The following is a 25,515-nucleotide window of genomic DNA, read 5'->3' on the forward strand; positions in this document are numbered from 1 at the left end:
ATAATCGTAAGTAGATTTCATAGCATAACTTTTGACTAGCATGTAATCTAGGAGCGTGACTTAATATTATACATACTCATGAGTAATACTTTGATATTTGCCTACTAGTCAATATTGTCAGGCTTGAAAATTATTGCCCATTTTCAAACATATTGTCTAGCTATACTATATAGTAGTGGTGCTTAATTATTAAGTATAAAAAATTTATAAGTGTTGTTTCTCGTAGGCAAGATATATTAATGTATCGAGAAGCACGAAAATAAAATAAATACGTGATTGAGGCATGTTAATTTGAAAAGATTTCCAAGACTCATCTTCGACACAAGAATCTGTTGATATAGTTTCTTCTTTTCTTAGCCTGCTTAGGGCTGTATCTATAGTGGAGGAGGCTTATTAGAACCAATGATGCCTTCTTTAACTGAATGTGATTTCTCGTTTACCCGCAACGGAGGAGTCGCCCCCACTAGGCAGGCGGTCACTAGTCACTCACCAATTAACACTTTTGATTTGATTGAATACCAAGAACTCATTGAAATCTCGTTGATTTTGTAAGCAGAATCTCATAAACGTGATTCAAATCAATATGCCAAACATTTTATTAGTCGGGTTGTGCTAATTTATGCGAAAGCAACTTGACATTAGAGTCAACCAATTTGAAAAGAGAGACACGTCAATAAGATTTAAGAGTGCGATTTGATTTCGATCTGACTGAAAGGTGAAAAAGATGATGATGGAAAAGAAATAATAATTAATGAATTCAAGAGCTGCTATTTTTATCCATAATTCTTATATATTTATACAACTCTAAATCTTTCTATATTAAAAAAAAAATTTATATTAATTCACAATACATTTCGATATTATCCTTGTATAATCCATTCATTTAAAACACCATATACCCACGAAGTTTAACCAAAAATAAATTATTTAATAAAAATTCATTCATTTAAATATCATATAACCTTATCCAAACTGTGAAAACATTATGTTATTGTGCAATTAATTGCGTTGCTAGAAACAATTAAGACTAAAGCTAAGAGTCTTCTCTCCCTAGTGCTAACAGTAGATAGCATATCATTTAATAAATTTCTATATTTACGAAAAAATTCAATCACCTTTTTGTGCATCTCTTCTCTTCACATTATAGTCGTCCACAAATATATTTAACAAAGATTATCACTAACAAACAAAAAAATAAAATAAAATAAAAATCTTTCAACTATACATTTCATTAATTATTATTAAAATCTACTAAAAATTGTTTTTTAACTATACCGAACAGGGACATAATATATATCGCCTCCCTCCTTTCCATTTTCGGAAACATGGCGAACGTAACGAGAACATGTATCTTAAATTTTATTTGGATAAAAGTCACCACTAATTTAATACTTTCATTTTTCAGCACAATCAACTACCATATTTACATGCACGTGTCCATTTTACATGTAACGAAGTTGGAAGGGGAAAAAAGTTGAATTTCATAAGCCAGTGCCTAATTCTCCAATAAAATTTAAGTAACTATTCTATATGATTACAAATAGTATTATTCGTAAATTTGATTTATACTCGATTTGTACATACCGCTTCAGTCTAATTGAGTTGATCCATTCAACTCCTTTATTATTGAGCTCGACTCAACTCTCATATCACCATGAAATAGTCAACTCCCTTATTATCGAAGTGGATTCAATTCTCATATTGTATACACTCGCACTCACAATGAAACAAATCGAGTTAGTGAGCAGTTTGCTTCACTTGTCAAATCCCAATTACATTTTTTGAACGAGTTTTGCTTGGAGTACATAGGGAGGGTTAAATACACAAAATACAATTTTTATTTTTTAAATATTTTACTCAATATTCTTGTGGGGTTGTCAACCCTTCCCCCATACACCAACATTATTCCTTTTGAACTTTAAACCAGCCAAAACCCGCAAATTTCAAACATAAAACGCACAAGAGAGAAAAAAGGAATTTCGAGATACAGTAATGTCGGAGATTCACAAGGCGGCAAGGTTGCGAAACACATGGGCTCTTCATCTTCAGAAACTTGGGCTTCAACTCAAATGCGCCGTTTGGTATTTTTCTTGTAAATGTACGAAATTTATTCTTATGAACTTATGGAATTTGTGTAATTTGGGTTGCATACTGATATTATAGTCTGAGCTTGCTGAATAAACCCTCGCTGCTCCCCTGCAATCACATTTTCTGCAAGTAAGTGTTTTGTAGTTTGTAAACTTTATGAAATTTCTTGGCCATGTTGTGATTCATTTTCGTATTTAAGGTATATACGTGTTCATGAAGGTTTTGCATTCCAAAATCGAGCCGGTTACGAACAGAATGCCCTACATGCAAACATCTGTTTGTTGATGGAGGTATTAGTTATTATAGTCTTGTCACGATCATTGTCTTTGTTAAATCTGAATATGAAGAATATGAATATTTTGCCTATTATTTTTCATCAAATCTTTCCTCTTTATCTTCGTTTGGGTTTCTAACAAATTTGTTAGGAAAATATAGCATGCCGAATCAAATTTGAGAACCCTTATGATCTAAAAATCTGTGTAGAAATTAGGCTTTTCCCTCTTTTTAATGGCATCCGTAGGACTGTAGCTAACTAGTTTATATAATTTTTATGGGATTTTATCATTGGTCTCAAACCTATTGATTGACTAGTAATTTGGTCTCCAAACCATAATGTAGCCATCATGAAAAAAAATGCCTCACTTTAAAATTTTGAGCACCTAGCCAAGTTCAGAAACAAAATTTAGCTTTATAATTGTCTAGGGGTGAGGATCACGTCATTGTTTGACAGAGATTCTGACAGTTTTTGGGGTTGGGGACTAATTGTGCATTAGTGATGACATGTTGAGGACCAACTTTCTACTTGTCAATAGTTCAATTTTTCCTAATCTTTATTGTTATTTGATTAGAGCACTCTTTACCAAACTTTACTGTTGATGTAGATGTTATTATCTGAATAAATTGATGCATGTTGCAGAGGTGAGATCAGCTCCATTCTTGGAAAATATCATTGCCATTTACAAAGGCATGGATTCTACTTTTAATTCTACTATCGTCCCACATTTGTCCAAGGGTAAAACCATCAATAATCTTTATGGTTCAAGCTATATATTAACACATTTTCTTCGTCCCAATTCGATATGGGCATTGTGAATGTTACTTAATCTGTGTGATTAATGCAGGTTCGAGAAAGTCATTGAACCAGACCCTGGAATCAGTTACTATCATTGATGACCAAACAAGAAAAAAAGTTGATGAAGTAGTACTTCAAGGAAGTGAACTAGGCAGCAGAGATGGAGTATGATTAAATACACAATTGTTTCGTTCCACTTTTGTGTGTTTTATTATTATTTTTTATACTTTATAATTTATAGTGTATTGCTCACATTATGTATATGCACATTCTTCTGGATAAAGTATAAGCTAAAGTCTACACAGTGTCTCACCCACAGGGGGAAAACCATCAAATATGTGATACACATAGTTAATTGTTTAATGGTCAAAGTTTTGTCAGTTTTTCTTTCTCCTTACAGAGGACTTCTGACAGCTGCCCTTTGTTGGTTGTTCTTGTGCTTGACTGGTCCATTTTTCCATGATTTCCTATTAGTTGACTGTGAATGGGCCTGAAAACAAAATTGAGAAATTAGACCAAACATAATGATCAAATACCAAAATGAGTCCACTATGTACGTTATCTTGCTAAGCTTACCCATTTAATTTTAACCATTAAATTATAAATTTTACCATAGAAATTTTCGTGCCGTTGTAAAATTCAACAAACAAACCTTTTGAGCTTACGTGAGAAAACTTGTTAGTTTCTAAACATACCAAATTGCTGCGATACTATATTTTGTATCTTTAAGCTGCTGTGGTTCACAAGTGCAGAGTTCTGGAACATATAGAGCTGAAAGATTAGTTGATGGTGATTTTGATACAACTCCTGGTGAAATAGCTGATAGAACTTTCCATCAAGACCCATTGCACACAAGGGATGATAAAAAACAAAAGAAACTAAATTACGGGTTGTCTGAATCAGTTGATGAAGGATTAGCATCTCCTTCTGATGACATAGCAGTTTCCAACCTCAATGGAGAACTCTGTGATGCACCAAACATGGACAGAACTGCTTGCGTCTTCTGTCATTCTTCTAAGCAGACAGAAGTAAGTTTCAACCTGAATAATGTCTCTTATATTTTGTTAGATAACATCCTCGTGCAAGTCTTATGCTATTGACTTTCTGTTGTTTCCATCAAAACATTGATTGTTAGAGGTAAACTATATCTCTTTATTTTTGAATTATTTGTTTCTTTGTTCTGATCTATTATTTCCTACATACTGTAGTGGACAGGACCAGTGCTTTACTATGTCAAGGGAAAGGAAGTAGTAGGAGACGTCACTGCTCTTACTGAGGCCATTCCGGTCCACCGTAAATGTATTGAATGGTATGAATTCATGGGAATACGTTTTATGCCTCTAGATTGGGTCTTGGTGTTAGACTATTATACTAACCATACGAATCCAATAAATATTGCGCATATTGGAAAAAATCCTGAAATAGAAGCCTTTTTTCCATCTTTGATATAGTTCTTGCCAACTCAAGGATACTTCATATTAGATATTCTCTTTCAGAAGTGTGGACGAACTTTTTGAACTATTATAGAGAGTGAAGGGTTCTTGTAGACTCCAAATTGAGCCTGTTTTCTTTATCTTTGTTGTTTTATCTCTTGTTCTAAATTGATATACTTGCTGTAGGGGACTATATCACAGTAATTAGTTTTTAATTGTTTATTGCAGGACCCCTCGAATTTATTATGTTGGGGAAACAATTAAGAATTTGGAGTCTGAAGTGGCAAGAGCTTCTAAGCTGAAGTGTAGTGGATGTGGGTTGAAGGGAGCAGGACTTGGTTGCTTTGTTAAGTCCTGCCCTAAAAGTTATCATGTGCCTTGTGCTGTTGAAATTCTGGATTGCAGATGGGATTGCGTATGTTAAATTTATTAGGCACACATGATCTGTTGAAATCAAGTCCTAATCCCGCTTTCTCTGACCTTTGCATATCGTAAAACCAACTTGCAGCAGGATTTTCTAATGCTCTGTCCTACTCACAACTCTGCTAAATTCCCAAGGGAGAAATCTAGATCTCGAGAGTTTGGAAGTGACAACAAGGGTTCCTTGTCCACTAAAACGTATGGAGCACTTTTTATGATCATCCTTTTATACGTTGACCTTTTTCCAACAACTATTAAATTAATTATAACTTGAACAAAAGATAGTTGGCTTTTGAAAAATCTTACTGGACTTGTTTCCAGGGTTTTGTTCACTTGTATAACTCGTGGTGGGACTTGAAAAGAGATTTATACCCTCCTTTGCCTAATATACCCATGCTTTAAGTAGTTTTTTTTTGCCAAATCCAATACTGAGGAATTGGTGATGATTTCTTATCCTGAAATAACCAAGTCCTTTTCATTTTTTTGTCAATTATTTTGTTGTCAAATAATGGTTTGCGAAATTATATATGTGAGAAAGCCAAGGTCATCTTTGGATTTCTCATGTTTTACGATCTAAGAATGTTTTACTGTTATATTTATGAGACTTACAAAAGAATAATGCTCTATTGGAAGTTGATTGTAGGAAATGTGGACTGCTCTTCTGATATCTTTTTAGTGTCATGACAAAGAGCTCTGAGGTTCATCAAGTTGAGAAACTCATTTGACAAACTACAAAAAATTTAATTTTGGCTGGTTGAAATTGGTGTGTCCAGTTGCATTTATTGTCCATTTCTAAATTCATGTAAACTCTTCCATTGTGGGTGCAGATCCTCTAACGCATTGAAATTTTGGGAAATGTCAACTACTGGACCGAAGCAATGGTTTTTCTGTGGATCTGCTTTGTCTTCAGAGGAGAAGGTTGGTGCTGCTGAATATTGACTATGATACATTAATTATGAAGATCATTGGTAAAGGAGAAAAATCTGAGAGATATTTTTCCGTACTATCGATTCATCTATTTGTAGTTATTGAAGTTCAAAAATGCTTAATTAGATCATGAGAACTGCTCTGACATCTCCCGTAAAATATTTTTCTTTTGTACATTTTAAGTAATTTTTCTGGCATTCGTTTTTCCTTCTTCCCCCTTTTGGGTAATTGTAGGTGAATATGTTTGAATGGGTAAGTGCCCTTTTCACCATAGAGTTCTTGGTTACATACCATGCCTAGTAGAAGTGTCAAACATACAGCCTAATCATTCCCATCTAACTTTGTGTATGCAGTATTTGCTGGTCAAGTTTGCTACCATGTGTGGAGCAACGGTGTCCAAGTTTTGGAACCCAAAAGTTACACATGTAATTGCAGCCACAAATGCAGAGGGGGCATGCAGTAGAACTTTCATATTTCTCATGGCAATTTTGAGTGGACGCTGGATCCTTACAATGGATTGTAAGCCCCATGTACATTTCTGCTTATGTTCGAGCAGCAAGGTTTTTTTTTCCTTTACTGGACATTTTGACTTCCATTCGCTTGAAGCATGTATAATTGGCTGTCTGAGAGGAGTCATGTATTTTCCTTAATGATTTTTCGCCTTTTGACTGGAATGATAAAAATCAAATTTGGTATATCAAATGACTTTGTTACTGATCGGGCAATAATTGAATTGATCTACACTCGGAATGAACAAAGAAAATCTTGAAAAAGACAATTGGATAATTTATCTGTTTGACTTATTTGATTGTTCTAGCAATTCACAGTACAACCCATTTGTTTTCAGGGATAAAAGTTTGTATGGAAGCAAATCATCCTATGAATGAAGAACCTTATGAAGTTAAACTGGACAATCATGGTTGTCGTAATGGCCCCAAAACTGGCAGAGTTAGAGTGTCGACTAACGTAAGAGTTACTAATTTTGTAACAGACTTGTATTTGTTAAGGGAATATAATCCCACATCGGTAAAATATCGAAATAATGACCAATATATAAAGAATTGGGACACTCCTCTTAACAAGGTTGACCTTATTAAGATGGACCCCAAACTTTAAAATGGTATTTGAGCCAACCCATGAATTTCAAGATTGGTGTGATCAAGTGAGCCACCATCTTGAGGGGGCCTGTTAAGGTATTATATCCCACATCGAATGATGATGGAAATAAATACCAATTTATAAAGGATTGGACTTCTCCACTTAATAAGGTTGACCTTATTAAGATGGACCCCAAACTTTAACAGTATTCTTGTTCATTGTTGTTACTTCTATTGTTATTACATAATATCTAGATATCATGTATTAGACACCAGGAAAGACATATCTAGAGATTGTCTTATGAATGGTAAAAAAGGAGACATTAGGCTATAGTCAAACATTGTCGGGATCTAGAGGTATCGAGAATGTTAAATTTTTGGCTATATTTTCAATCACTCTGTTGAGAATCTCAGTTTGTGTAGATGCATTCGTAATTAGAAAGCTAGCACCATGTGCTGATCACCTTTTTCCATTGTTACACAGGCACCAAAGCTTTTTCATGGTTTGAAGTTCTATTTTAGCGGGGATTTTGTGCCAGCTTACAAGAACGAACTTACAGACCTAGTTACAGCTGGTGGAGGTACTGTTATTGATAGCATGGAACAGATGATAGCAGAAAGGAACGAGACTAACAACTTCTACGTGTTTTTTTGTTTATAATTTTGGTTCCCGAGAAGGATGCATATCAGAAACAGCAAGTTCACCTTACATGCAAAGATTAGCAAAAGCACAGAATTTAACCGAAGGTTTTGATTCTCGGGTCCTTCCACATACATGGATTTTGGAATCAATAGCTGCATGTAGGTTGCTACCTTCTTTTTGCTAAGAATTCTATTTACCTTTCTGCCTCATCTTGGATGACATTGTTTTATTTTGATATGCTTAAGGAACTGTTATGTAGGAATACTTTTGGAAGTTTGTATATTCTAAAACTTAATTCTGGAGTAGATTTAATGGGAATGGCTGAGATGTTAACTACTGTTTGATACATTGGACTATAGATCATTGTGCATGATTACGTGATTCGAAATGAAGTTAAATTTTTGTTCAATATCATCGTGCAAACATAGTATTAAAAGGTGCATATATTCTAAAACTGTCCTAGAATAATGGAGTGATTGAAAGATTGTTACTTTTATGACATGTTTGATATATTAAACTAAACAATAATGAATAAGACTAACAAAGAAAAAGTTTAAATATTACAAAGTATAATATCTCATTATTAAAATATTCTATGTATAAATTCAAATTTTCTTATATTTTAATCACATATTCTTTTAAAAATCACTATTCAAGACATTGTTTTAATCAAATAATGGCAATCAAACAGAGAGCTTTAATAAAATTAAGATCAGCTACTTCTAATTTATTGCCACATTTGTAAGAACATCTAAAGACAACTCGCAAACATTTACAATAGATTGTTATATAAAAATCGTATAACTCAAAGTTTATAGAAGTTGAAATGACTAAAAGAATTTTAGAATGATGTTATCTAATACCAATTGATATGATCTGAGGATCATTATATATAATTGGTTGAAATTTAAAAATATATATAAAATTAAATTCAAATTGTGTATATTAAACTCTAATACAACGAGAATTGATGCTAGACATAGCATTTTTCAAAAATTTAACTTAGCAGTAGTCTAGAAATTGACTAGATTAAAAATAATAAATTAAGCTAGATTTTAAAATCTAATAATCTGACACGTGTCTTATACAATTAATGCTTTAAATAAAAGTTTCTTTATTAAACTCCTAAATGAACGAAATAATAAATAATACAGCTGGCATCCATTAACCCCAACTCTAACGGTCACTTCTTCTTTCAAAAGACTGATAAAGCCTGACCCACCCCACCAAAACTTGACCGTTTTTTGCTCTGTTTCTTTGAGGCGGCTCCTCTCTTTGCCGTTGTTCTTTTGCAATGAAAAATATGAAAAGCCTTTAGCACCCTTCGAATAATCTGAGGATCAACTCTCTCTCATTAAGCAAAAAAGATTATACACTTATTTGATTGATTTCTCTAAATGGGTTGTTTTCTTGGTTGCTTTGGTGGTGAAAAGGATTCAAAACGGGGCAAGAACAGGAATAATCGGGTCATCTCTAAACAACAAGTATGAATTTTTTAGCTCACCAGTTTTTCAGTTCTTTACCTTTTTCTCTTCTAATTTCTTAGTTTTGTGCTTTTGTATAATTGATATTAAGGATTTCTAATGTAAAGCAAGATGGGTTTTGGTTCTCTTAAGGTTCTTAACTATTGAAAATTGAAAATTCTGTCTCCTCGTTATGATTTTAGCGACTATACGCAGTTATATCGGACCATTAAGAGCCTAACTATGTTGCATAAAGGAATGTATGCTTTGTTTTGTTGTTTTGTTTTATTTTCTATTATTATTGCTCATGTAGGAATTATTTCTTGATCATGCCTCTTGTTTGTTGTTAATCAGATTGAACTGAATTAAATTATTAAAATCTTCTTACAGAGAGAAGGATTTCAGAATGTTCAGCAGCAAAGTGTAATATCTGCAGAACAAAGTATAATATCTGCAGAACAGAGCACCACAAAAATAACCCCCACCAACTTGGTTCCTGAGGGAGAGGAGCGATTGAGCCCGAATCCTCGAAAAAGAGTTACGTTTGATTCAAATATCACAACATACGAGCAAGTTTTGGTCGATGAAAGTACAGATTCTTTACGAGGGGATGATAAAGCATTCGAGAAAGAAGAGGAGGATAGTTTGAAAACAAAGAGCCAACTTGACTCCCTATCTGAAGACAACACTTCTGTGATATCCAGTGTTGCATCCAGTGTTGCATGTTATCCTCCAAATCATAGGTATCACAACGTTAGAGACAACGATGATGAAGCCGAGGAGGAATATGGTGATAGTGATTTGGATGATTTAGACGATTATGATGATGAAGATGATCATGATGACTATGATATTGATGGCCAAGAAGTGTGGGCTGAATCAGTTTTGACATCATCAAGAGAGTCCACGACAGAAAATTCTCCAGTTCGAGTAACAAACGAGGAAGTAGAGAGTCGTGTGATAAATACCGGTCTACTTGAAGACGAATTTGAGAGATTAGCCCACAAGAGAAATGCAAGAGACAGAAGTGTTTATGTTAATTCGGTTCTGAATCCTATAGAGAACATTACTCAGTGGAAAGCTGTGAAGTCTAAAGGGGTAAAGCCTCAAAAGAAGAATTTCAAGCAAGACTCAGATCAATCCAAGTACCGGAATCAAGAAATAGCCGTTAATGCAAGTCTTTCAAATTGGCTGGTTCCATCTGAGGGCGAACTCGAGACTATGTCACAAGGATCAAATTCGGTGATGAGTTATGAAGATAGGCCGATTTTAGGTGCATTGACAATCGATGAGCTGAAACAGATTGCAGCATCTTCGACCCCAAGAAAGTCACCAAATCGAAGCTTTGATGAGATGCCCATTATAGATAATGTTGGGACCTATTGGAATCACTCGGATTCGGCCAAGTCACCTGAATCAATCTCTTCTCGGAAGAATACATCCAGCAAGTACGAAGAGGTATTTGTTAAGTGAGAATTTTGCAGACACTTTCCGTTTGGTGTAATGTATGGTAATTACAATTTGGTATTATGGTTTGTGAATTTTAATACTCTGTTTGCATTTGTTTGTTTGATTGTTGTTTGTAATTCTTGTATTTGTGATCGTTTCTATGGAATTGCTGTTGAAAACTGATATATTGATTGATTCAGTTTATTTATTTATTTTAATTTTTTTACTCATTTTTCGAGTAAATTTAACCAATAATCACTGAACTTTACACTTGGTTACTACTTGCTCACTCATCTTTTACAGGTTACTGAATGCTCACTCATCTTTTCATATAATTACTCATTCACCACTCGTCTTTTCAAATAATTGGGCGACTTTTACGACAAATTTTCGACAACTTCCGATCACAAAGAATGTCGAATTTTGATACCGTTGGAAAGCTCACGATGTCCTCTTCAATTACCACCCAAAATCTCATTATAACTCCAAGAGATTCGATCGGAAAATTGCCTTAAAAGTTGCCCAAAAATTCTTGTATTTGTGATCGTTCTATGGAATTGCTGTTGAAAACTGATATATTGATTGATTCAGTTTATTTATTTATTTTAATTTTTTTACTCATTTTTCTCGTCTACTTATCTAGGACATGCAACTTCAAGCCCCATTTCATGGCAAACTTGACCTGGAAGTTGTTCCGTTATAATATGCTTGTCTTTGATAGGTTTTGCCTTTTGATGAAAGTAATTTTTAAAGAATTAAGCTATTTTGCCAGAATTTAATGCCCACCCTTTTGACAGAAGTAGTGTTGCGGGTTTTTATTAGTGCAAAAATTGCTATGTTTTTCAAACAGGCGAATAATAGAATGTGGCATCACATTCTGTCAAAAAATGTGTCAAAACTATTTGGCAATATAGCAGAACTGTTAAAAAAAGTGCTAGAAATTTTCTTGGTATCGAACCTGACTTGATAGAAGATGTGTTTGATAAGATTCGTCCATATCCACAATATCACAATTCCCTGTTTAAGCATTTCTTTTCACAAAAATGAGTTTTGTACTAGTGATTTTTTGGATAGTGTGGTTAAAAATTTTGTTTTTTTTTTTAGAATTTACGTACAAATTATTTTATGGAGTAAACTGGTTGAAGATGAGTTTGAGAAAAGATGAAATTTTAGATAATGGGGCTCAAACATGGCAAAAGTATATGATTAGAAACAAATTTCACGTGTTTAGGTGATTGCAACTCTCGTTTTGATTGGGAGCAAAACAAAATAAACTACGATGTGAAATAAAGCTAGATATGATGTTAAAGAAAAGCCATTGTTTGGCAATATGAAAAAATTCATAGCACCTATATGAGCTTTTTGTCAACACAAAAAATCATTGTTCAACTTGAAAAAAATCAAAAGCTCTAAGCCTTTGAATCATGTATTAGCAGACGATATACATAGAGGCACTGATGTATTGGCACTCGAAATCAAGACATTGGAATTTTGTTTTTTTAAATTCTTGAGTAAGTGCAAATATTACTCGGATCTTCTTCCATAACGTTATAGAACAATAGTCTAATTGAGGTAGATTTTACGGCAAATTGTACGTGAATAAACCCGAGGGAGAGGAGAAATCGAGCTGAATAAGAGTTGCATTTGATTTTAATAGCTGAATAAACTAGCAAGTTTCAGTCAATGAACGTGATTGCCATTCCGATAAAGGTCTGAAGATCACACAGTTTGGATAATTATGCAAGAAGCGTAAGGTACCTTTGAAAACTAGTTGTTAGTGGCAATCCAAAATTTGCAGTGAAAGATAATAATCAACTACCGTCGAGCGATGAGTTGTAAATGTTTGCATAGCAATCGAGGATGTCGACATTGATCATTTCGGAAGTAGGAACTTCTCCTCCTTAGCTTCCCTTATATTTCTCGTGGATGTTGATAAGATTTCTGCCAATAAAATCCTCCGGCTACTCTTCCGAGGTTTTAGCTCTTACTGGTTTTAGAAATTTTGTTTTGAGGTGGATTCAGGATCTGCTTTAGAGTCTGACAAGAAAGAATGCAAGCTCTTAGTTACACAACCACAGGTGAAAAATTAATACAATAAACATCGTCTTATTAATAATCCAAAAACTGAGTGAATTACATTTTTGTCAATTAACACAATTTTTAACTGCAACTGCAGTTAGCCTCTAGTTACTTCCCCCTTCATCCGCCCTGCTTCCTTGCTCTATGTAATATCTTGCCTTAAATAGATTGTTGGATGGACACGAACTTGAAGATCGTAGTTCCCCAAATCCTGCTGTTCTTCTAGAATTTCCACTGCTGATCTTGCAGCAGATTCGCTAGAGTTGTCAATTTCGATGAGTTCGAGCGTTGATATATCTCCAAATCCTGAAGGGATCTTCTCTAGATGGAAGCACTCCTGAATACTTAGGCGTTTAAGGCTTGGGAAGTGGGTTTCATCAGCTGTCCATTGCTTCAAGTCTATCATCTCAAGTTGCAGGTATTGCAGTAGACGAAATTCTCCTTCGTTTGCTTCCCATTCTGGACCCTCGAAGGCGTGGATTTGCAGCTTAAGTGCTACAAGATTTGGCAACGAACCAACAATGGTAATATTTTTCCATGGAATTGCGCAACCACACAATGTTAATTTTTTAAGGTTGAGTGGAAAAACAAGATTCAGTGTAGCATCCGAAAACGCTGGAGAATACTGGGGAACAAAGGCGCATTTCAGTGTTTCAAGCTGATGAAGAGAGACAAGATTGTTTAGATAATAGGACGGAATGTCCTGGTCTGAGCGAGGAGTGTATGTGATTTTCAATATCTTCAGGTTCGGAATCATTCTAAGGACCTCCTCAGACAATCTTAAATCTTGTACTAGAAGTGTTTCTAGTTTTTCGAGAAGAACAGAACTGTCCCCATCAATTTGTGCACCAGAAGGATTAGGCAAGGCACTTCCATTTAAATGGAGATGCCTTAGTCTTGGCATCTTCCAGATTCCCATTGGTAGATATAGTACATCCACGAACGTGACTCCCATACCTCGATAAAAGATTAACGTCTGAAGATTACAAAGTTTGGATATTGATTCAGGAAGCATGCCATCGTAGATGAAAGCAAGGTACCTCAGAGTAACTAGTTGTACTATTTCAATTGGGCATACATCCAACTTAACTGCGAGCATATCCAACACCCTGAGCAGTTTGAAATTAGCAGTAAAAGCTAATACTCGATGAGAATGTCCAAAAAAATATAGAAGAGACTGGACAGATGGGTTATACTTGTTTCCATAGGAATCCAGGATTTCTGAAGGAATGCTTAGGCGACGTTGACTTAATGGCTTTTTTCGGAAAAGGTGATCACTCGATCTCATGTCATGAAGGAAATCCTCTTTCTTAGCTTCCCTCAGACAAATTTCTCGTAAGAGATCGTGGATGCTGCAGGTTTTGATTTTGCCATTAAACCGATGGGTTCGAACCAATACAAGATTTCTGCCAATTAGATCCTCCAGGTGAGTTTCTGCTGCCTCTTCCAAGGATTTAGTTTCCAGTGGTTTTACAAATCCTTCAGCAGCCCATAACTTGATGACTTTGGAGATGGAGATCTCATGAGCTGCTGGGAAAGCTCCAAAGTATAAGAGACAAGCTTTCAAATGATGTGGCAAGTAGTTGTAACTCCAAGACAGAATCTCTAAGCACTGCTCATCTTTTGTACTTACAATGGATCTTACATTTTTTGCAACGTGCTCCCAGTAATCTTGTGACTTGCTGGAATTAGACAGGTGTCCACCAATCACCACAATTGCTAATGGAAGTCCCTGGCAATTTCGCGCTATCTTCTTTCCGATTTCCTCCAATTCAGGATGACAACATTCGTTTCCAAATACCTTCTCACGAAGCAGATTCCAACTTTCTGTCTCATTCAGAAGATGCATCTGATGATAAGTACCACTAGAGTTGGCATAGAGAGCCACATTTGATAGACGAGTAGTTATCAAGATTCGACTTCCATTATTGTCGTCTGGAAAGAATTTTTTCACCTCATCCCAGACATTAGTATCCCACAAATCATCCATTAAAATGAGATACCTGTTGCCCTTTAAACTTTTGTACAGACACTCTCCTAATTGATCATCACTTGCTTGATTCATTTGATTGCCGAGATTTTTCATAGAACCTAGAAGGCCTAGGAAAATTTCTCTCACGCGATATTGTTTAGATACAGTCGTCCAAGCACGGATATAAAAATGATAGACAACAAAGGGATCATCATAAATATTTCCAGCGAGAGTGGTCTTACCGATGCCTCCCATCCCAGTGATTGGGACAATTTCAAGTTTAGACGGAAAGCCACGGAGCCGATCCTTAATTTGCTTCATATCCTCGTCTAGTCCCACCTTAGAGCTCTTGCCACTTGAAGCAAGTCTTGATGAACCAGCTGGCTTTGAACTCTTTGATTCTAGATTCTTTACACTGCATCCTTGTTCAATCTTCATCACCTCTTTCTCTATAGAGTCCATTCTTTCTAGAACTTGCTGCAAGACTTTATAAAAGCTTCCGTAATTTCTTTCTTTATTGCTTTCAGATGCAGGAAGAATAACTGATATGTAAATCTCATCTTCAGATTCATAGGCTGCATCTCGGATTCGAGTTATCAAAACTTCAACTGCTCCGTTGCTCGTTGAAGAGTCCTCCAGAAAATCTAGTAAGAAACTAACTCGTTCCTTGATTGATTCAATTAGTTGTTTATCAAGAAGAATATGGTTCGGAGCTGGATGCAGGATCTGATCCAGAGTCTGCACAAGAGAAGCTAGAGCACCATAAGCCATCTCAGATCTCTCACCACCACTGCAGGGTACTTTATCTTTTAAATGCGAATCAAGCTATTTTGCAAGAATTTGGTGCCCATCCCATTGTCATAAGCAGTGTTGGAGGGTTTCTATTGGTGCAAAGACTGTCGTGTTTTTCAGGCGAATGATGGAATGACACATAGAATGTGTCAAAATTACCTGGCAATGTAGCAAAACTGCTTTAAACGCAAGAAATTTCATGTGGCTATTTTTCAATTCGGAGGATGTATGATGTACACACACTTTTGTATAAAATTGTTTGCTTACACTCACAATGGAAGGGTAGAGGCCACATTCAGGATTTTTTTTTTTATTTCATGTGAGGTCAAGTGTATGTGAGAGTGAGGAATACAAATATCTTTATCCTTTCAATTTATGGGACAGGCTGCCAACGCTATTTCTTTAATGTCTATGAAATGTTCTTTTCAAATGTTTTTTTCTTAGCTGTGTATTTCTCCACACGAGACCGGGTCAGGGCTTCAAAATCTGAAGACAAGTAGGACCGAGAAGCAATTAATGGCTTAATGACAAATTCATTGTAGCTTTGATTTTTCATTTTCTTGAAGAGGTACTAAAATATTAAATTGCATATGTATGTGATACTTGTGCATTTGTATATGCATACATTGATCCAAGCTTTGGGCACTTCAAAGTTGCAAAGCAAAGCTTTAAAGTTTTATGTGAAACAGTGAGATTTCAATTTTATGATATAAAAACTAGTCGTATTTGAAAGAATTAACAGTTTGGGGATGATGTCTTCAATATATTTCCACGTTTCTGCAAAATTACCTCATCATAATGAATGTAAAAAACAGATGCTTAACATACTGAGAATGCTCATATTCACACAGCCCATATAAATAAACATGGGTGACGAAAATTGTACAAAGCCTATAGCTTACAGAAATCATGATACATACTGACGGGCAATGGCTTCATTTTCTCACCAAACTTCATAATTATTTCGATGCTTATCTCAAAGACCATAAATCTTAAAGACTTCGAGAAAATAAAAATTGGAGTCATAAGGTTGCTCGTCCACTAAACCGTAAGAGAAAAACAAGCTGGTGCCCAAAAGCACGCATCTAAAGGCAGGACTAGATGATAAGTTTGTCTCGAGGACAAGCTGAACATCTATCGAATGATAAGTCTCAAAAGGGATTACAAGATGCACACTGGCCTATTCATGCACTTTAGCACGCTTCGTGGATGGTGATGTGCCGTCAACATTTGCATCTGAATTTTCAAGAACTTGAGTCTCTTGAGATTTATATTTCTCTCCTCTGTCTTGAGAGTTTTCTCCTGATGCTGTGGATGCATTAGACTGGTTAACTCCTGTTTTGCTGATAGGTGCCTGTAATCCTGAATCATCATTAGCAGGAGAACTTTGTGCAGCACCCGACGACTCTTTAATGTTGTTCTCCATAGTCGATGAAGTCCCCTTGAGCGAGTCAGACCCGGACTTGCACTGTTTCTCAAACATCATCTGCAAGTATCTCCCTTGTTCTTCAATTCGAAGTTGTAGATTTCTTTGAATCTGCAGAATGGACGAAGTTAAGCAGCAGATTTGATACTTACCAAACAAAAGTGGCCGTTTTGCTAAGATAGTTTCATAAATGACTCCATGATAGGGGCGATATGAATCCATCGGCAATAGTTGTAATGGTGAAGATTTATAGAAGACACAGGGCTAGAGCTGCATATATTCGTACATGTCCCCAATTTCTACAATTGCAGGATGAAGGGCAATAAAGAAAGTGTAATATCCGTGAATTGTGTCACACGTCACTGTATGAATATTAGAGATCACATGTCACCACGTGTGATGGGAACTATACATTGTACGTGCTTAAAACTTCTCATCTTATGCCTAGGACCAAAAGAAGTAGCATTGGATGATATACACATAAATAAAAATAAAAAATAAAATTCCGTAAAGTATAAATTCATACCTCAAGCTGTTCATGCAGACGCTTTTGCACTTCCATTTGCAACCGCAATGCTTCAGTTATCTCAATTCCCCTATTTTCAAGTTACAGAAGTCTATAATCAGAAGAAATGCATATGGGACACGATACCACAGATGGGAAAAGCAACTCAATTAATTAGTTATAACAAGTTGAGCGCTTCTTTTCCAAAAGTTTCAAATTTGTCCCCCATTCTGGTTGAAACTAAAATCAAAGCAGGGATATTTCCTGGTTCCAGGTTGTCCACACATCTCAATGAACAATCATCCAGCAGCCAACATCATATTAAATATCATGTAATTTAAGAAAGGCACCAATAGTTTGACAGTCGTAGTTTCATCTCTCGACTGGGGTGACAAAATGAAATGAGGGGTCTTTCCTCGTCTGAAGGTCTTCATAAATCTGATGGTAAATACTTTTTCTTTAAATTCCAACTTCTAATGAGGATCCAAATAAAAACCTTGTACTACTTAGGTTGAACAGATGCTTGATATAATATCGTTGGGACAAGTCTTCCCAGAAGTCCTCATCAGTGCAGACCATTTATGCAAGCTATTCACAAAACCAACTCGATAGAAAATACAGATGACGTGTAAGGGTGAGTTGTCAAACTTTTCTCTCACTGAAGGAACTGTGTAGCAAGGAAAACATATTATACAACAGAGAAAAAAGCCGTAGGTCCATCCTCTAATTAAAGAAGCTGATCAAAGGGAAGTGGTATAAACATCCTTTACTCAGGAGTGAAAATCTCCAGGCGAAGCCAGAACATCAGAAGAGATGGCTGCAATAAAAGGAAGATACCTAGAGTTTAAACTTTAAAGTTTAGGAAATATCGAAAGAATCAAAAATCTTTCTTTTTTCCTATTGTTGAGAGGGATGAGGGAGAGGGTTGGCGTATGAGTATCCAAAGCCAATTAGAAGCTCCAACGATTGTACATCTGTGATCATTATGGTCAACTTGAGCAACCAAATTTCCTTCTCTCTCCAATACTTGCATCTTGCAAACAAATAGTTCACAGTGCCAAACTTATGTATAAACAGAACAACGAAAGAAATATTAGTCTATATTCTCTAATCAATAAACACATGTAGATTCACATTCGCACTTCAGAAGTATAGACACAAATGTAATTTGTCCGCTCTGAAAAAAATCAACTGCATGGTATGATAGGCTCATATTTAAGGTAAAAAATAAAAATAATAAATAATAAATAATAATAAATATATCTATCCTAAATTGAGTAATAATGTTTACAGGAGGTCGATCAAACTTACGTTTTCAAGTCCAAGGATGACAATTCTTCAACAGACGGTAGTTTTTTCTCTGAAGATTCTGCAAAAGGAGAAACGAATTTCTTTCTAAGTGATGACCAAAAACTGCTGTCTTGTAAGATTCATTATATCCAAAAAGCCATAAATATTAACCACGCCCAATTCTGAAGGAAGAATAAAAACCCTATAGTTCATGATTATGATGTAAAACCATGGCAATCCAAATAAACTAGCAGATTGGCACATACCTCTTGTTCGGTCATATATTACCTCATTAGATGTAAGAAATCATAGTTTGGCACATACCACTTGTTCGGTCATATATTACCTCATTAGATGTAAGAAATCATAGTTTGGCACATACCACTTGTTCGGTCATATATTACCTCATTAGATGTAAGAAATCATAGTTTGGCACATACCACTTGTTCGGTCATATATTACCTCATTAGATGTAAGAAATCATAGTTTGGCACATACCACTTGTTCGGTCATATATTACCTCATTAGGTGTCAGAAATCATAGTCTAAAAAGGCTCTGCTTGACAACTGATGTTTTGGCTTCAGATTTGACAGAGACAGTATAAAGAAAATTTTGTTTCTCTGAACCAATTTGAGCAGCTTTACAAGACAGGTATCAACAGAAAACTCTAGTAAAAGTAGGTGATTGAAAAGGTTATCGACAAAATTTCTCCACCTGCTCTGGTTGGTAGTAAGTACGGTAGGGGAATTTCATTAGAGGTTTCTTACTTGTGGAAAGGACATTGTTTGGGCCATAGGGCCTATGACTCAACGTGGCTTGCCCGACACTAGAACTTCTGATCAATAATTCTAGCAAAGACAAATCCTATTTAGTATTTACATGAGCATGGTTCTCTCTGTTACTCCATGGTGGAGATATCTAGCCGGTAAAAGAACATATAAATAGTCATGCAAATTTGTACCATCAAAACTTAGTTGGATAACAACAAATTTGAGAATTCTTGCTGCTTTTATCGACTCCAACAAACAAGTATAGTATGCCAGCCTTATTGTTTACCATTTAACATATTTAAGACTTGGAGGAGAGTTCAACCTTTAACGCAGAGCCTTAGCTTTGCCATACCAAAGCATAAAATGTTTAATTAACAAGGGTCCTTTCTGTTTTGTCCAGAAAATCGAAAGCACAGTTAAGATCCTTCACATGAAAAATTAAAACCAATTTGAATTATGACACGCCAACTAGATGAAAGAAAAAACAAAAACAACTAGAAATAAACAAAAGTTACAGAGAATTAATTGGCAAAAATGAAGAACTAAGTACACAGGAAAAATTATAACTTTTTAAAAGTTTCAAGCTTCAAAACCAAGTCAAATTAAAAAAAAAAAAAAAAAAAAAAAAAGCTTGATTAATCTGAACACCAAACAAACAGATAAATTCATATGAATTATTGACATATTCATGTATCCATCTATTACTTTAACTTATACAACAGCCTTTTCCAGTATGTATCTTAAATTAGGACAAAGAACCGAAGAAGTAATATAAGCCCCTGTTTGACAACTATTATTTGAAAACTCTTTTTTCTAAGTATTTATTTTTAACAATACATTCACACAATAAAATATTCTGCACGTATACCCAAAACTTTTCCCTACTTTTCAACATAGAATTCTCCTAAAAATCACTATTCAAAACATTGTTTTCCCAAATAATGGCCATCAAACAAGGGCTAATCCTATAGTAAATTTTCAGTAAAAGTATAGCAAAAGGTGAAGTAGAAGATGTTACACCTTCTGTTGTATCTGGCTTGTATCTAGCTGTTCTGTATTTCTGAAGTTCAGGAAACAGATTCCATAAATAAATATATGGCAGTGAGAGTCATCATACAGGTTAAATCTGTTATGACCAAATAATGCAAACCTGCAGGTGACTTTTGACATGATAAATTGTCAAACCTTCAACTTTCATTAGCTTCAGAACACCCTTGGGAGTAGCTCCTGGAGTCAAGAAGAATTATTGAAGTGAGTAGGTGGCCAATATGTTATGATCAAATTATACAGAAAGAAAGGAGGGAAATTACTTTCGCTCCCACCAAGTTTGATGACTGCTTCGACAAAGGCTTCATGAAGTTCTGGTGTCCAACGCATGCGTTGTTTTACTGGAGCCACATTTGCTGAGGATGATTGAGCAACAGTTACATTAGTTTCTCCAGGTGTATCTGGAGGCTGCTGGGGTATTTGGGATGGCTGCATTGAGAAATTTACTGGCTGTTTGGACATCTGATGTTGCATCTACATTACAAGAACAAAGAAAAAGCATACTATCAATTATCCATTATCCCATTGAAGAGAAACAAAAATGAAAAATGCAAAAGCAAGCCCATCCAAAGTCATGGATAGAGAAAAACTCCAACCTTTGGTTCAACATTTGCATCGGCAAGAAGCTCATTCCAGTCAGAGGTCAAAGGATCATTATCAGCAATAAGCTGGTCAGCCCATTCCTGCCAATCATTTCTTTTGCTAAGATCCTCAGATGAAATGCCAATCTCACCACTGTTAATACTTTCTAGTAGACCATTCTGGATTGAGGTACCAAATGAATAATCAAGAAAATCAGGCAGTGATTCTTGACGCCAGGAAGAGCTGTTATTTTCTTTGGTATATTGGCTTGATGCTGTGGATTGAAGAATTCCAGAATCACAAGAACTTGGTAATGTAACCGATGTCCCATTATTTGTCGATTGAGAAATGAAAGGGGCTTGCCTTAAACGCTTTTCTTGCTTTGGGATGGATGAAAAATGAAGATCACTAGAAAATCCTGAGGACGAAGAAAATATATGACCAACAACCCCACTGTTGGAAGACAGCGGTGAAAGGACAGCTGGAGGACGTTGCAAGAGTTCGCTCTCTGTGGAAACCTGCTGAGAGTCCCGTAACTTGGGATATGTCTCTTCCAAAGGGGTTGGAATAACAGGTAAAGAAGTCCCAGATGCTCCACAATTACCAAGTTGTCTTACACCTGAGCTTTGAATAGATAAAGCTGGGCGTGCTTCCATATTTGCCTTATAAGTAAATGATAGAAAATTCAACTTAAAACTAGCTTGTTTCTCCCCTCACCTAGAACACCTGCACCATAAGAATACCCATCAAACTTATATCTTGAATAAATTAACTGATAACGCATTAACAGTCTACTGAAACAAATGCTCGGAAGAAAATACACCTTTACTAATCTAGTTAGGAAGTTGTGAAAGAGATCTTCAGATCTGCTTGGGCAAGTCAAGGTTGAAAAATTAAAACTAAATCTGTGATGCCTCATAAGGCATAACTTGAGAATTAGGTTTGATTCCAGCAAAGATGAACACTCTTTGACATACAGGGACTTGAAGTTATATTTTTGTAGCCAAGTAAATACATGGAAACTAAAATTTGTTATTTCTTCACATGATCCATGATAATAATGCATGTCAAATGAGCTTTAATGAACGACCATATGCCTAAAAGTTTTATATGCTGCTGTCAGAACTAGAAACAAACTATGTATACTATTCGGAGAATGTGCCCTTATAATGGATTTATGAGAAAACACTTGGGTCATATTGTCTGGTCCGTTTCCACCACAGAGCAATGGTGGTAAAAACACTCAAATCATCTTAAAGCAGTCCGTCTTGACACAAATGAACTTCCAACTCAGTCCTCAGGGGCGGAGCCAGCACCGGATGAGCCACGGCGGCTGCCTGTGCTGGCAACGCAGATTTTCCCCCCCCCCCCCCCCAATATATTGGGCGGCCGCAAGCACTCGCCTAGGTCTGCCTTAGCTCAATCAAATTCCGGGATGTGCCATTGATAGTACTTAAAGTTTTTCATTAAGAAATGATTTGCTGCATGCTTCTGTTCTGCTTGTTGGGAGATCTTGCACTCTTTGAAAGCTACCAGTGATTGCTTTCACAACTAAGAGTGCTTTCGGACAAATGAATGAAATCACTGGTAGCTTTCAAAGAGTGCAAGAACTAAACTCTTAAAGCTAATTTTGTTTCTCCTACCTGCATAGTCATCATACACAGTGCTAAGCTTTTCCTTGCATGAAATTAAAACTGAGAGTCATGATGTAACCATGAACGCAGATTAACGGCATTGGCTTGAGAATCCACATTTCCACATATATCAAATAAGCAGAGGCAAGAAAATTGAATCAAACACTGTCAGCTGAGCTTGAAAAGGTACCAGAACATCTGCGGGGAAGTCGGGTTTGTAATGAAATTAAGACTTCTATGCTTTCCTAAGCTTAGTTTTCCAAAAAAAAAAAAAAAAAGTATGGCTCAGATGCCCAGTTTCTATGATTTGCGTGTTTCTCTCCTCAAAGTTATGACTTTGTAGACTTCCAAAAAGTCAGTAACATATATGCAAGTGTGCCTCTCTGTGAACTAGGAACACAATCAGTATCAGTGGTCACCCCAGTAACAACAAATGGGAACTCCTCAACAAAGTGCTCAATATATTCATCAAATTAAATCTACGAAAAATCCTGCCAATCAATTACGTTTGCAAGAATGGCGATTAAGACAAACTTCAAAGAAGACAATTAGCAAAGAAATTTTCATATGGTCATCATCTTATAAAATATTAGTAGTGTTCTAGTGTCTTAAAGTTGAATCTTGCATAGGCATGACATACCCATTGGCACGTCTAACTAACCAGTCACCTGCAACAGTAATTCCCTCAAAAGTTTATCTTAAATATTTGTTGCCCTTGTTGATTTCAGAAATAGTAGCTTGTAGAGTAACTTCCCCAGATTAGGGTCATAACGACTTGATGGCTTAGTGAAAGCCAATTTTAAACTTTATGCCTGATAGGACGAAAACTTAATACCCGTGCATTGAGAGATTTCCATTCTGGGAGGTAATTGACTATTATGATTTTAGCTAACATGAAAGAAAACCTCCAAACCCGATAGTCAATCTAACATCAACTATAGTTTCCATCAGCTCCCAGTTTTACCGACAAATCCCAATCTAAGACCAATAAACCCTTACTATTGTAATACTTTCAGGAGAATCAGACAACAGAAACCAGACATGGAAACTTATTTTCTCGAAAGGGAAAAATAATCAAATTCACTCAAAATTAGAAATAAAAAATAAAAAATAAAAATTCCCGTGTACCCGAACAGGAAATCATTAATTTTAATTGCATATCAAACAAAACACATCAGCACCACATATACGCGCACAAATAAAAAGATTAAAGAGCCCCATAAAATCAAATCACTAAACCTTCAAAAATGAAAACAAAATCGACGATGAATATGCCAGGTAAAAAAGGACAATAAAAAATTTATTAACTTGGAAAAACCATGAATTCTGCAAACAAAATCCTTACCTAAAATGGCAAATGAATCACCAACTACGAATCAATCAGCTGAATTCGAAAATTTATGACATTAAGGATTCTTCGACACGCGAAAAAACGACAGCGCATAGAAATATACGTATAGAATATGTATCTATAGAAGTTTATGCGTGCTTTCCGCGGGTTCCGTCACCGGTGGCGACAAGTAGGAATTGTACGGTGACGTGACGCGTGCTCCTTTCCCTTGCCGTTGTTGTTTTGGCTTTTGGCTTCTATAGTAGTTTTTGCCACCAGGTCAGTAATTGAACACGCGCATATCATGGCGCGTGTTGGGCAGCGGACCCTGATTGAGTCAAATGATCCGGGTTCCTCTATTAATTTACGAATTTCAATGTAAAAAACATTATACGTATTAAATTATTAAGAGGAAATTATCTGTAATCTGAGTTCCATATAATAATGTATAATTTGAATCTATCTGTAAATTGTAATTATGATTAGAATATGACCTTTTTTTAGCCTCATTCTTTAAAAAAAAATAAAAAATAAAAAAAAATTACATTCTTAAATAATATTTTGACATTTTTTCAATCACACATTTTTTAATAAAATAATATTACACGTAAATTTAAAATTTTTACTTATTTTTTAAACACACATTTCCCATCAATATACTATTCAAAAAATTTTTTATCCCCAAAAATGGGGCTCAAACAAGGCCTATATATATTGCATTACATTCGTGTAATTGACCTTTAACTTTAAAATTTGTGCGTTGTTGACAAAGTTTAATATAATTTAAAATAGTCAAACTTATTTTCGAGTGTGTTTCATTGAAAAAATGACATCTTTTCATCTGAATTCTAACTTTTGGAGCGTTTGATTGTCATTTTTTCATGAAAAATATTCTTCAGGCTTTGAAAATATATATAGTTTTGCTTATTTTTGAGGAGAATATTTTATGTTTTTGTTTTCCTCGAAATAAGGATAACGCTTCTTTCTCGAAAATATTTTTCAAACCAATCAAACACATCCTTGTTATTCAATGATTCTGTAAGACTCACAATTTATAATCATTTAAAAGCAAACATATTATTAATGTAACATAATTTATTATTCCAGGCATAAATGTAAATGAATATTTTAACTTAATTTAATTTTGACTAAATCGAGTAAACTCAGTTCAAGTTTCGCAAACTTTATAAAGCAAACATACTTCATATGTGTGAGCCCCACGTTTTCAAAGGTTGCAAAAGCATTCTATACTATGAAATCATGAGCATACTTTGATTGTACAAAAAATTAGAGATACTGTCAAAAGTATCTCGTGCCTCTCAATAATTGACCCTCTAGCATCCGTTATTGTTAAGGCAAATGCGTTAGACGTAAGGTATGACAGGGTTCTAAAATAGATTCCCAAAGGGTTTAATCAAGAACAGTTAGTATGATTCTACTCCAGCATATGGACTGGCCTCAAAAGAACTATTCTACTATCAAGAAAGAAATTTTA

At 35.3% G+C, this 25,515-nt stretch overlaps 3 protein-coding genes, 1 long non-coding RNA gene and 1 pseudogene across 5 annotated transcripts; 3 read left to right on the forward strand and 2 right to left on the reverse strand.

Moving 5' to 3' along the window:
* Positions 1–1,915: 1,915 nt before the first annotated feature.
* On the forward strand, positions 1,916–8,042 carry LOC111402535 (annotated as a pseudogene).
* LOC111402523 (putative late blight resistance protein homolog R1C-3) lies at positions 3,568–15,448 on the reverse strand. 2 transcript variants are annotated; one of them, XM_023030905.1, is made up of 3 exons: positions 12,730–15,448; positions 12,351–12,629; positions 3,568–3,650 (listed from the first exon to the last, which is right to left on the reverse strand). In XM_023030905.1, the coding sequence occupies exon 1, from the start codon at positions 15,412–15,414 to the stop codon at positions 12,814–12,816; it is 2,601 nt and encodes an 866-aa protein (XP_022886673.1). In that variant the 5' UTR covers positions 15,415–15,448; the 3' UTR covers positions 3,568–3,650; positions 12,351–12,629; positions 12,730–12,813. The 2 variants fall into 2 exon arrangements, with proteins under 2 accessions (XP_022886673.1, XP_022886666.1); XM_023030898.1 differs by lacking the exon at positions 3,568–3,650 and having other exon boundaries at positions 12,221–12,629.
* LOC111402543 lies at positions 8,896–10,777 on the forward strand. The gene is made up of 2 exons (XM_023030927.1): positions 8,896–9,164; positions 9,534–10,777. Exons 1-2 carry the CDS (start codon positions 9,078–9,080, stop codon positions 10,614–10,616), a joined length of 1,170 nt encoding a protein of 389 aa, XP_022886695.1. The 5' UTR covers positions 8,896–9,077; the 3' UTR covers positions 10,617–10,777.
* On the forward strand, positions 15,198–15,841 carry LOC111402551. Its single transcript, XR_002704300.1, has 2 exons — positions 15,198–15,290; positions 15,367–15,841. It is a non-coding gene; the product is annotated as an uncharacterized LOC111402551 (long non-coding RNA).
* Positions 15,842–16,236: 395 nt separating this feature from the next.
* Positions 16,237–24,336, reverse strand: LOC111402558 (protein PHOSPHATE STARVATION RESPONSE 1-like). The gene is made up of 8 exons (XM_023030945.1): positions 24,036–24,336; positions 21,071–21,782; positions 20,738–20,948; positions 20,578–20,654; positions 20,448–20,487; positions 18,678–18,735; positions 17,388–17,457; positions 16,237–16,972 (listed from the first exon to the last, which is right to left on the reverse strand). The coding sequence occupies exons 2-8, from the start codon at positions 21,710–21,712 to the stop codon at positions 16,616–16,618; spliced, it is 1,455 nt and encodes a 484-aa protein (XP_022886713.1). The 5' UTR covers positions 21,713–21,782; positions 24,036–24,336; the 3' UTR covers positions 16,237–16,615.
* Between the last annotated feature and the right edge of the window lie 1,179 nt (positions 24,337–25,515).

The sequence above is a fragment of the Olea europaea genome, chromosome 1 (assembly GCF_002742605.1).
Source record: "Olea europaea var. sylvestris chromosome 1, O_europaea_v1, whole genome shotgun sequence".
Taxonomy (NCBI): domain Eukaryota; kingdom Viridiplantae; phylum Streptophyta; class Magnoliopsida; order Lamiales; family Oleaceae; genus Olea; species Olea europaea.